Here is a 12692-nt window from a genome sequence, read left to right as displayed (position 1 = left end):
GTCCGATCATCACGTGAGATGGAGTAGTTTTCAATGGTGAACATCTCTATGTTGATCATATCTACTATATGATTCACGTTCGACCTTTCGGTCTCCAGTGTTCTGAGGCCATGTCTGTACATGCTAGGCTCGTCAAGTTTAACCCAAGTATTCCGCATGTGCAAAATTGTCTTGCACCCGTTATATGTGAACATAGAGCTTATCATACCCGATCATCAAGTGGTGTCTCGGCATGATGAACTTCCGCAATGATGCATACTCAGGGAGAACACTTATACCTTGAAATTTTAGTGAGGGATCATCTTATAATGCTATCGTCATACTAAGAAAAATAATATGCATAAAAGATAAACATCACATGCAATCAAAATATGTGACGTGATATGGCCATCATCATCTTGTGCCTTTGATCTCCATCTCCAAAGCACTGTCATGATCTCCATCGTCACCGGCTTGACACCTTGATCTCCATCGTAGCGTTGTGGTCATCTCGCCAACTATTGCTTCTACAACTATCGCTAACGCATAGTGTAAAGTAAAGCAATTACATGGCGTTTGCATTTCATACAATAAAGTGACAACCATAAGGCTCCTGCCAGTTGCCGATAACTTTTACAAAACATGATCATCTCATACAATAACGTATATCACATCATGTCTTGACCATATCACATCACAACATGCCCTGCAAAAACAAGTTAGACGTCCGCTACTTTGTTGTTGCAAGTTTTACGTGGCTGCTACGGGCTTCTAGTAAGAACCGTTCTTACCTACGCATCAAAACCACAACGGTGATTTATCAAGTTTGCTGTTTTAACCTTCGACAAGGACCGGCCGTAGTCAAATTAGATTCAACTAAAGTTGGAGAAACAGACACCTGCCAGCCACCTTTATGCAAAACTAGTTGCATGTCTGTCGGTGGAACCGGTCTCATGAACGTGGTCATGTAAGGTTGGTCCGGGCCGCTTCATCCAACAATACCGTCGAATCAAAATAAGACATTGGTGGTAAGCAGTATGATGATCACCGCCCATAACTCTTTGTGTTCTACTCGTGCATATCATCTACGCATAGACCTGGCTCGGATGCCACTGTAGGGGAACATAGCATGCAATTTCAAAATTTTCCTACGCTCATGCAAGATCTATCTAGGAGATGCATAGCAATGAGAGGGGGAGAGTATGTCTACGTACCCTCGTAGATCGAAAGCGGAAGCATTTGACAACGCGATTGATGTAGTCGAACTTCTTCTCGTTCCGACCGATCAAGCACCGAACGTACAACAACTCCGAGTTCTGCACACATTCAGCTCGTTGATGTCCCTCAAACTCTTGATCCAGCAAAGTGTCGAGGGAGAGTTCCGTCAGCACGACGGCGTGGTGACGGTGATGGTGAAGTGATTCGCGCAGGGCTTCGCCTAAGCACTACGTGAATATGACCGGAGGGATAAATTGTGGAGGGGGCACTGCACACGGCTAACAATGGTTGGTGTGTGTTCTAGGCGCCCCCTCCCCGCGTATATAAAGGAGGGAAGGGGAGAGAGACAGCCTAGGGTGCGCCCAAGTAGGAGGAATCCTACTTGGGTCCCTAGTCCAATTCGGCCTCCTCCCTTTCCTTTTACCGGAGGGGGAAAAGAGGGAAGAGGGAAGGACGAAGGAAAGGGGGCCGAACCCCCACCCCCTTCTCCTATTAGGCCTCCTACCATAGGAGGGGGGGGTGCCACCCCTCGTGGGCTGGTGTGCTCCCCTCCTATGGCCCATATGGCCCATATCTTCCCTCGGGGGTTTCCGATAACCCCCCGGTACTCCGATATGTACCCGATACATTCTGGAACACTTTTGGTGTCCGAATACTATCATCCTATATATCAATCTTTACCTCTCGACCATTTCGATACTCCTCATCATCTCCGTGATCTCATCCGGGACTCCGAACAACATTCAGTCACCAAATCACATAACTCATATAATACAAAATCGTCATCGAACATTAAGCGTGCGGACCCTACGGGTTCGAGAACTATGTAGACATGACCGAGACACCTCTCCGGTCAATAACCAATAGTGGAACCCAGATGCTCATATTGGTTCCTACATATTCTACGAAGATCTTTATCGGTCGTACCGCAATGACAACATACTTTATTCCCTTTGTCATCGGTATGTTACTTGCCCGAGATTCGATCGTTGGTATCTTCATACCTAGTTCAATCTCGTTACCGGCAAGTCTCTTTACTCGTTCCGTAATACATCATCCCGTAACTAACTCATTAGTCACATTGCTTGCAAGGCTTATTATGATATGCATTACCGAGAGGGCCCAGAGATACCTCTCCGATATTGACAAATCATAATCTCGATCTATGCCAACCCAATAAACATCTTCGGAGATACCTGTAGAGCATCTTTATAATCACCCAGTTACATTGTGACGTTTGATAGCACATAAGGTATTCCTCCAGTAACCGGGAGTTGCATAATCTCATAGTCAAAGGAATATGTATATGACATGAAGTAAGCAATAGCAATAAAACTTAACGATCATTATGCTAAGCTAACGGATGGGTCTTGTCCATCACATCATTCTCCTAATGATGTGATCCCGTTCATCAAATGTCGACACATGTCTATGGTTAGGAAACTTAACCATCTTTGATTAACGAGCTAGTCTAGTAGAGGCTTACTAGGGACACTGTGTTTTGTCTATGTATCCACACATGTATCAAGTTTTCGGTTAGTACAATTCTAGCATGAATAATAAACATTTATCATGATATAAGGAAATATAAATAACAACTTTACTATTGCCTCTAGGGCATATTTCCTTCAGTGCGAAGAGGAGATGGTGTGAGGTGTGGTGTGGACCGCGCCAAAGCTGTGCTTAAATAGCCGCGGGCTGCGAAAGGGCGGGCAACGGTTTCATACGGCGCACTGATCGGAGTAGACTTCTCGGTCGTCATGTTGGCATTGAAGCGGCGCAGCCCGCTTATCCGGTAGTCACGCTCGATCTAGAGCGACACTGACCAAAATGAATGGGCGGCAACCGCTTCACGAAAGGAGGGTTTCTCGGGCGAATAGGTTTTGGGGTGGGGCTGGAGTGTCGGACACGTATGTGGTCGCGTTCTGGACGTCAGCAAAGCTCCCCTGATTTTGCGTCTAGTTTGCGGGATTTTAAACAGCCAACACATCCGTGGACCGACGGGGTATCGAGTTGGATTCCCTAATCACAGTACCAAATTTCACCTTTTAACGTGAGTTATACTATTAAAATGTGAGTAATGTTTTTCAAAAAAAAATCACACTACCACAATAGGATCAATAATAAGTTTAATTGGATTTGTATTATATAAGAGACCTAAATTATGATTTTACACCAATCCCTAGGTTTCAGAGGCACAACACTGCCTCGACTTGTTCTAATGAGCTGCACGTTTTGAGCTGCACGTTGCAACAGTCACATTTCTTTCTTTCTTCGCACGTCTGCCCCCGCCCTCCTCTCCGAGTAAAGTAGCCCCCGCTGCTCCTCTTCTCCTTTCATTCCCCTTTGCTTTCCCCCCTCGCTACTCCCATCCTTCCCTCCTCAAAAACCCTAAACCCTACCTCCACGGGATCGGCCGATCGGCGCCGCGTCCCTCGCCGGGTGAGCTCTCCTCCGCCTCTCTCCGGACGCTCCTTTGGTTTTTCCACTTCTGATTTTTTTGCCCGGTCGGTCGGTCGACGCATTGGTCGATTTCCTAAGGATTTCGCTTTGCTCGCGTCGGTGATTTGGTGGGACGGATTGACAGCCAGTGGTCACATCCGTTGCTGCGGTTTTAGTTTTCGGGGTAATATGGTCTCTGGCGAGTGGCGAGTAGTGGATGTTTCAGGGTAGGTGGCAGCCGAAAGGACCGATTTCGCGGTCCTGTTCGAAACTTCAGAAATTATAATTGTTTTGTCCTCGCCTGTTCCTTATAGTATCTTCGTCGATCGTTTGCAAATCTGTGTAATGGTTAAGTCCGCCCCTTCTGTCTGTCTCTTTTGCTTAGGATGGATGAATCAGTACGGACTGAACCTGACGCGATTCGTACTTTTCGCGGGGTTTTGATTTTCGACTCGATTGGAGTGTGTAACTTGTATAATCTCGGGTGCTTGAGTTGAACTGCTCCTGACGTCAAACTTGTCGAATTAAATTGTCACTGCCATATGTTGTTGAGCTTTTTCGTGTCGATATCTGGATAGGCAAAATGGTTCAACCGAGGAGATGCTCTGCTATTGATTATAATAATCTATCTGTGATTTTTTCTTCCCTCTATAACTGTTATTTTGGAAATTAAAAGATGGAGTTATATTCCTTAATGCAAGTGTCCAAAGCAGGTTTACTACTGATTAATGATTGCTTCAGATTTTTGTTCTTGAACTGTTACAAGTGCTGTCGTAGTTAAGACTTAAAGTGAGCAATTTGTAAATCTGAGGTGAAGAACATAGTTGATTCTCATGGAATCTTCTTACTGGCAACAGTGAAATTACTGCTCATAGTATTTATGCATTGTTGGATTGTCATCTCTGAATCTTGTGATCAATTGGGAGATACACAACTGTTGACTTATTTGTTGTGCTGGCTATGGATTGTAAGTTCTGCATCTTGTGATCATTTGGGAAATACACAACCACGGACTTATTTGTTCTGGTGGCTGTTGATTGGACTATTGCTGAGCTTGCTTGTATAGTTGGATCAGAGTTGATTCTCTTACAGCTTTTGCATCCTCACTTTGATTCTCCATATTAGTTGCTACTCATATAAGTTTCTAAGTATTACTCACTGTACTTATGTGTTCTACTGTTATGTTAGAGGAAATCCTAGAGATTTACGGTCCTTCCATTATACCAGAAAACTGCACTTAGTGCCCTTTGAAAAGAATTGACTAGTGCGTGTGGTATATTGGTACTGCGATTGTTCAGCATTATTCTCACCGCTGTTTTTTTGTTGTTGTAATGTGCTGTTACTATCCCCTTGTCAATCTTTATTTTTCTTATGGTTTCTGAATTTGATCACTTCAGGTTGTACTTAGAACGGCATGATCTTTGCCTTCCCATTGGGAGGGTGAGAAGCAACCAAGTATGGCTTCAAGGGCGATCATTAGGAGAAGGAAACGTCTTTTGGATAATGTTAACACACCTATCCTGTCATCATCCTTCTCTACCTTCCAGCATGGGGCATTTGGTTTCAAGGCTCAGCCAAGAATAGCGCCACAATTTCTCGAGCAAAGCTTAGGGGACTCAAAATCTGACAAGGAGAAAGAGCAGTATAATGGACGCGGAGTTTCTGCACCCGAGCTCAAATGAGCTCGGGTGAACAGTAAAATCAAAACTAAATCAATTTTTTTTAAAAAAAATCCAATTTTTTTTGGGAGAAACATTGACAAAAGTTCTAAGTGCTTGCAAAAATTCGCCATGAAATCACATTTCTAGAAGGCGAGGCAAAAAAACAAAATCAGTACTCTGAAAAAGCTACTTTCAAAAGCATTTTGGAGCACTGAATTTGTTTTTTTTGCCACGCTTTACAGGAATGTGATTTCATGATGAATTTTTGCAAGCACTTAGAACTTTTGTCAATGTTTCTCCCAAAAAAAATTGGAATTTTTTGAATTTTTTTTTGATTTTACTGTTCACCGAGCTCAAATGAGCTCGGGAGCAGAAAGGCACTTTCGCAGTATAATGTGAATTTGACAAAGGGTGGTCTGCTAGGTCTTGGTAATGGGTTTCCGCAGCGACCAGCTCATGTGATTTCTCTTCATGGTTATGGAATTGGAAGAAGTAATGAATTTGCATTGCCTTTTGGAGCTAGAGGTTTGTTGCAGTCAATCCGCAGAGCATCAACCGCAACTGCTGGGCAACCTAAGTTGGATACCGAAGAAGAACAGAGTGAGCATCAGAAGCAGAATAAAAAGAAAAAGGAGGCATCCCCAGAAGAATGTGACCAGGCTGTGGAAGGCCTAAGCACAGCAAAAGCTAGAGCCAAAGCCAAGCAGGTGCAAGAATCTCTAAAGGCTAGCCGATCAATCGTACAAAAATTCTGGGCAAGGCTTCTGGGTATTGGCCCTGCTCTCCGAGCTATTGCTTCAATGAGTAGGTCTGTATCGTCTTCCTTGAACTCAAACTTATGACTTTTGATACAAGATATTGTTTTCTGCCCCATTTTTCCGGTGTTCTAAACATATGCAACCTATCTCTGTGTAGAGCTGACTGGGCTGTAAAGCTGAAGCATGGGAAGGATGAATTTATTTCTAGACTGCAGCATTACTGGTTAGGAACAAAGCTACTTTGGGCAGATGTTAGGATTTCATCAAGATTGCTGGTGAAGCTTGCTGGTGGAAAGAGCCTGTCAAGGAGAGAGAGGCAACAACTCACCCGTACAACAGCTGATATCTTCAGGCTGGTACCTGTTGCTGTGTTTATCATTGTTCCGTTCATGGAATTCTTATTGCCGGTGTTTCTCAAGTTGTTTCCAAACATGCTGCCATCCACTTTTCAAGACAAGATGAAAGAAGAGGTTTGTGATGCAACAATAATAATTACTAAGTGCACTTGTATGATTATACTGTTTAGCTATTACATTTCTAAGCATTCTATTATGCCACCATGTATGTCACAACTTATGATGCATGGGTTACCTGCCCTGTGTTAAGCAGATGTGCATGTGCAGCATATCATCATTCTGGTTCCATGGTTTGTTGACCCTGCTGTTCATGATATGACAGATTTCTGTGTATTAATGTTTGAATTGATCTCGTAGTTACATTTCTATACGAAGCACAAACATTGTTACTTTGCAAATTGGTTGGCTCAAGAACGTAGTTCATGTTCTGATGCAGGAAGCGTTGAAAAGGAAACTGAAAGCAAGGATGGAGTATGCAAAGTTTCTGCTAGATCCTGCAAAAGAATTGGCAAAGGAAGTCAAAGCATTATGCAGTGGAGAAACTAAACAGACCGCTGAAGATCTGGACGAATTTTTAAACAAGGTATCAGTTATATATAACATCCTTGTGTGAATAGTTTTATAATGTATACTATGAATTTCCTTGTACGATATTCTCTTGGATAATTTACTTTAAACTGCAATATGGGCAGGATGTCACCAATGTTGGAGATGAAGGTGGTTTTGCTCCTAACATTCAGGTATATCCCTGTTCTCAGAGCTTTGATTTCCTTGCTTTGTTATGTCTTGGTGTTTTAACGACAGCTGTTGACTGTCATGGTTTAATGTGTAAAACTACTGTGTTGCTCTGAATTGAAAGTCAACGTATCTGGGTTGTGATCTGAGTTCCTTTTGTTTTCTGACATTGTAGGAGAACAAGGAGGGCCTTGAACTCTTGAAGACTGCAATTGAAAAGGCTGGATACACCGGCAAAGTTGTCATTGGAATGGATGTTGCTGCTTCAGAGTTCTACAATGACAAGGACAAAACCTATGACCTCAACTTCAAGGAAGAGGTAGTCCCACCATTAATTTTAGTAAAGAATTTTTCATCTTTTCAGGAGCATTGTTAACATTGGCTCCCCTTGCTGTAGAACAATGATGATTCGCTGAAGATATCTGGAGATAGCCTGAAGAATGTATACAAGTCATTTGTGAGTGAGTACCCCATTGGCTTGATTAAGGATCCAGTTGAACAAGATGACTGGATGCACTATGCTAAGATGACTGAGGAGGAGAGTCTTGATTATGACTTTCTAGTCAATAACCAAATGGTGAGTGATTGTGTTCTGTTGTGTAGGTGGACACTTCCATTTTGTTGGATCACTGTAACTAATCTATTGTGCCGTTCATTATCAGGATCATGTGCTCAAAGCATCCAGCCAAGCTAAACCGGAAATGACACCATACAAAAGGAAAGTGTTCCAAAATGGCCGAACTTTCTCTTCAATTGGACCGGAACCGGAGCCGGAAGTTCCGGTTGTTAAACAATTGATGTAAGTTACAAACAAATCAATAGTTCTCTCTCTCTGCCCAAGCTCTATGTTTTAAACATTATTTGCTACTTTGTCCTGGTGTGCTACTGTTTCAAGGATCTGATTGTTGCATGCTTTATTACTAAAGAGCCACACTTATATCTGTATGCTCGGAACTCTGCATTGCACCGCTAAAAGTTCTGCCATCACAGGATGATAGCAGTCCAGATTACTTGCATAAATGACTCTAGTATCACTAGTCGAGCAACTAAAATTTTCACACTTTCTGCATACAGGTGTATGCACCCTTAGATATTTGAAGCATCTCATAAACAATGCAAGTAAACAAAAATGATTTTGCTGCAGCTGTTTGCATGGTAGTTCAAAGCAATAAGAGTTAGCTGAAACCATCCTCTGTTGCCCCCCTTAGTTTAGTGGAATATATGAGTATATTTCTGTTATTTTGCTCCATGAAGTTATCTCGGCATCCATGTGAAAATATATTTGAGCAGGTGAGACTAGTTAAGAGTCATTTCATATTTTTAATTGCAAAACACAGGTAGTAAGAGAATATAACTGACTGGTGAAGATTCTCTCTAAACAGAACTGATTGGTGAAGAGTTGGGACTTGGGACTAGTTAAAGATTCGTTTTAAATTCTGTCTTTGGCTGTGACGCTAATTTTACTAATGGGATTTTAATCCCATTTATCAGTTAAAGACGATAATAACTATGCATATTAGCGCTTCTCTTTGCAACTGGTAATGAATTAAAGTCCCTCCATCCAATTTGAAAGTTTTGGTTTGGTAGAGAGTATTTACTGCCTTTGTCTCCCTCTGTCCCATAATATATTGGATGTAATAAGATCTTATATTATGGGACAGAGGGAGTACTACATAAGAGTAATTTACCATATGCCAAATGTCTGCATGGAGGGTAGAGGGGTGAATGCGTGAAGCATGGCTGGTGAACTGACCATATACAGTGTGTACTGTAATTATTTTCTCTCTCTGAGCCACTGAAGTAGCATTATTTGGAAGAATACTGTGGCTTCCTATCTCTTCTAGTATCAGAGAGTAGATCAGTAATGCATGTCTTTTTATTAACAGATTTTGTGATGATTATGAAGCACAGAGATGGCCACTCTTTCCCCTTAAGGATTGTTTACTTGCTGGTGCTATTCTTAAGCCAATTTCACTAGGTGGACTCTTTCGGAAAGTGGACCTACAGGTATTTGGCAATTCAGTGTTAGGCGAATTGGGTTCTGATCTTCTTCGACATGGCTCTGGCCTTGTTACAGTCAACATGATGAGGGGGGTTAATGTCAGTCAGCTACTCAAAATGGACAATATCCTATGGTCACCCTCGCACAGGGGGATCATGTTTAAAAGCACATGTATAACAGATGAGGAGAAAGATGAGGAGAAAGATGAGGAGAACTCTATGGAATGCCCATACAATGCTCTCCGGGTATTGTTCAATGAATGTCTGGAAGCATCTAGAGGACAGACGGCAGAGTTTCTGAGAACTCCGCTGGATGTTAAACATTTATTATTCTATCTGGAGTATGCTAAGTCTGTGGACAAACGACTGATCAATAATCATTCAGCGATCAGGTTTCCTGGTGATCGGATTGATAGGAATGCAGCTGCCAACCGTTTCCTGCGACATACAGTTGCCAACAGGCTCAAAAGAATGCGGTCTGGATATCGTCCAGACTCCATTGGTGCCTATAAATTAGAATCTCGTGTGAATCTAGTGTTCAGCGACCTATCTGAAGTGTTCCCGAATAAGTTATTTGATCTGGAGGGCCTGCACCCACTTGTCAATTACTGGGTACGGGAGGGACAAGCACTTCGTGGTATAAAAAAACAACAGATAGAGCTCCACTTGAAAGGCCGCTTTCTGCGGATGGGAAGAAGATCATGGTTAACAGTAATGAGGAAAAGGTCGAGCTGGGAAAGATATATGTTGCCCTGCATAGGGATCCTTTTGAGCACTTATATGGTCCCGCTCGTTTATGGCAAAGTGAGTATAAGGTTTACGATGTGGAGGAGTTGATCAACAAGGTTGATCCTGGGTATGGTCCTGTGCTCGAAGAGTCTTTTTTGAGGCACGGGTTTTGGCCAGAGTTGGATATGGATCAAAACAGACCCCGACATTGTTATTATACCGATGTAAGCTGGGAACGGATTCCTAGGGAGGAGTAAAGTGATGACTTGAGAGATCACTAGCAGTTGTTTTTTCCTTTTGTTTAACGGACAGTCAGAAGCGTTGGGCTTCCTAATTGTAAGGCGATCACTAGTGTTTACTTGTTCGTAACTTTGCATATGTCGAAGCAGAACGAATGTTAGAATTTGTGCTGAGTATTTGGAGCCAATGTTGGCCTTTACTTTACTTTGTTATTCGGAGAATGTGCATTTTGGTGATGGGTGTGTAGTTAATTGAAGTGAGTTTGAATGCTTGATTGCACCAATAGAAATACATCCAATTAATCGATGAGAAAAAAAATTAAACTGGTAACCAGCACGGCTAGATTGCTGGGAGATGACCACGGACAGAGCCGGAGGCGTTCTTGGCGAGGATTGACGCCAGGCGTCCTTGCCCCTGCACTATTGTTAGTTCAATTGAAGTTGACGACCGCAGCCAGCACGGTGCAGGTGTCGGCGAGTATGCGCGCGAGGTGATGAGGATTGAATGCCCTCGCCCCTGGGCATAATCGCGAGTAGGATAGCCTGCGCTGGCGTTCTTGGTGCCGCCGCAGACGGACCTGCTGCTCTCCGGGTTCTACCGGGCCGGCGACGCCAACGCCTTCGACGGCGATGGCCACATCGAGCTGGTCTGCTCGCCCAACAATCCCGACGGTGCCATCCGCGAGGCCGTCCTGAGCTCCGAGTCCGGCAAGGCGATCCACGACCTTGTGTACTACTGGCCTCAGTGCACGCCCATCACCGGCGCTGCCGCCCACGACATCATGCTCTTCACCATGTCCAAGATCACCGCTGTGTTGGCGTACTGGCTTCGCCCTAGCTCCCCGGTGCCCTCTCCCACTCTCTGCTCGCCTCTCTCTCTCTTACACACCGGAGAAGAAAGGAGGAAGAAGATAGCACAGTGGACACGAGAGGATTTTTCCGGCGCACGTACGCCCGCCGCAACCACGGCAATTCCTTTCCTCAAGCACAAACTCAAGCCGCCTCAGCTGTTACAACTGTCACCGCACGGCTTTATACCCGAGCCAGCGCCTTAGGCACACACCCACGACTCCACTCGCCGATCGTGCCCACGCTCTGCCCGCTCTGGCCGCGCCCGCGACACGCTCCGACGCGCGCGACTTGCGGTGAGCTCCAACAGAACGAACACGATGCCAACAACCTAGGCCTACACACATGCACACGGTGTACTCGTGCACGGACACCCCTGTGCACCACACACACGCACACACCCACACTGGCCACGGACCCGACACGACCCGGTCTGCATCCGACACGTCCGGCGCGCGCACGCACACGCACCCGACGCGCACCCGACTCGCTTGGCCGTGGCTCATTTCCAACACTCACCCCCTAAGCCGCGGCTCAAAGGAGTCCTGGCTCATAGTCGTCACCGACCGCTGCCACGAGCGCATGCTCCACCGCCGGCGCCTTCCGCGGTTTGGTGCACTCCCGCTTGAAGTGGCCCCGCTGCTCGCAGTTGTAGCAGCGGCCACGATGCCTTCCTCCGCCGCCTGCTGCCGTGCTTCCAGCGCCGTCGTCGTCGTGGTCGAAGCCGCTTCCGCCCTGCTGTCGCTCTTGCGCCGCCCACTGAGCAGCGGTGAGCATGAGCTGCTCGCCCGCCCGCTCCCCGCCGGCCTGCACGCACCGCTGCGTTCGCTCTTCAAACGTCTTCAGCGCTCGAGTGCCTCCTCAAACACCATATCTTCGATGTCGCAAAACTGTTCGATTCCAGCCACCGCGGCGTACAGCCGGTCCGGTACGTTGTCGAGCAGTTTTTTCACCATGGCGGCGTAGTCCAGCATAGCTCCGAGCGCCGCGTACCTTGCCGCCATGTTGTTGATCTTGCGTGCGTACACATCGAGCTCATCGCCGTCCTCCGTCCGCAGGCGGCCGAACTCGCCGCAGAGAGTCGTGAGCTGCGCCGCCTGCACCCGATCGGCGCCGACGAAGCGCACCTTAAGGGCGTCCCACACCTCCTTCGCAGTGGGCTTTGTCGCCACCTGCAGCAGTATCTCCTCCGACAGCGCGCCCAGCAATGGCTTTTTGATCTTCTGGAGAGATTTGCTGGCCTTTTGATCTTCTGGAGAGATTTGCGATGCCAATCTCTCCAGAAGATCAAAAAGCCATTGCTTTGCATTTCGCATGTGCTTCTTACGCAGTTTGAATCCCATATTGGTGTTTAATGGGGTCCCACACAGCTGAGGCAAATTGACACATCAAAAAGCAGTGCTCAACCTTCTCCAATTTACCACAAAAACAGCAACAGGAACATGCTGGGATATTTCTTCGTTGCAGCTGTTGTCCTGTTGGTAAACAATCATGTGCAATACGCCACAGTACTCGTCATCTTACTTGGTGCCTTGATCGACCACAGTTTTTTCCACTGCTTTGCTGTGCAATGATGATCAGATATTGTACCTGCACCGGCCCGGCTCCTTGCAAGAAAAAAGGACTCCGACCGAGCCTAATTGTAAGCCGACTTAACTGAATATGTACCACTCTTTGTAAATGGCCAGATAGCAAATCATCACATTCAGAATTAGCAACATGAAT

The 12692-nt window shown here is 45.5% G+C and overlaps 1 protein-coding gene across 3 annotated transcripts; it reads left to right on the top strand.

Moving 5' to 3' along the window:
* The first annotated feature begins 5548 nt into the window (after window positions 1–5548).
* On the top strand, window positions 5549–10334 carry LOC123137431 (enolase). 3 transcript variants are annotated; one of them, XM_044557182.1, is made up of 8 exons: window positions 5549–6108; window positions 6216–6528; window positions 6851–6997; window positions 7107–7154; window positions 7325–7468; window positions 7547–7726; window positions 7812–7948; window positions 9036–10334. In XM_044557182.1, exons 1-8 carry the CDS (start codon window positions 6101–6103, stop codon window positions 9985–9987), a joined length of 1929 nt encoding a protein of 642 aa, XP_044413117.1. In that variant the 5' UTR covers window positions 5549–6100; the 3' UTR covers window positions 9988–10334. The 3 variants fall into 3 exon arrangements, with proteins under 3 accessions (XP_044413117.1, XP_044413118.1, XP_044413119.1); XM_044557183.1 differs by having other exon boundaries at window positions 5556–6108; window positions 9061–9533; XM_044557184.1 differs by having other exon boundaries at window positions 5556–6108; window positions 9056–9533.
* Window positions 10335–12692: the final 2358 nt, after the last annotated feature.

Source organism: Triticum aestivum, chromosome 6B, assembly GCF_018294505.1.
Source record: "Triticum aestivum cultivar Chinese Spring chromosome 6B, IWGSC CS RefSeq v2.1, whole genome shotgun sequence".
Classification (NCBI taxonomy): domain Eukaryota; kingdom Viridiplantae; phylum Streptophyta; class Magnoliopsida; order Poales; family Poaceae; genus Triticum; species Triticum aestivum.
Note: the sequence above shows the minus strand (reverse complement) of the source record. Positions and strands in the feature narration are given on the sequence as shown.

Excerpts from the sequence above, each read along its gene's own strand:
- LOC123137431 (XM_044557182.1), top strand. Across the intron at positions 6,998-7,106 it reads TGGACGAATTTTTAAACAAG|GATGTCACCAATGTTGGAGA; the intron begins GTATCAGTTATA and ends CAATATGGGCAG. Across the intron at positions 7,155-7,324 it reads GTTTTGCTCCTAACATTCAG|GAGAACAAGGAGGGCCTTGA; the intron begins GTATATCCCTGT and ends CTGACATTGTAG.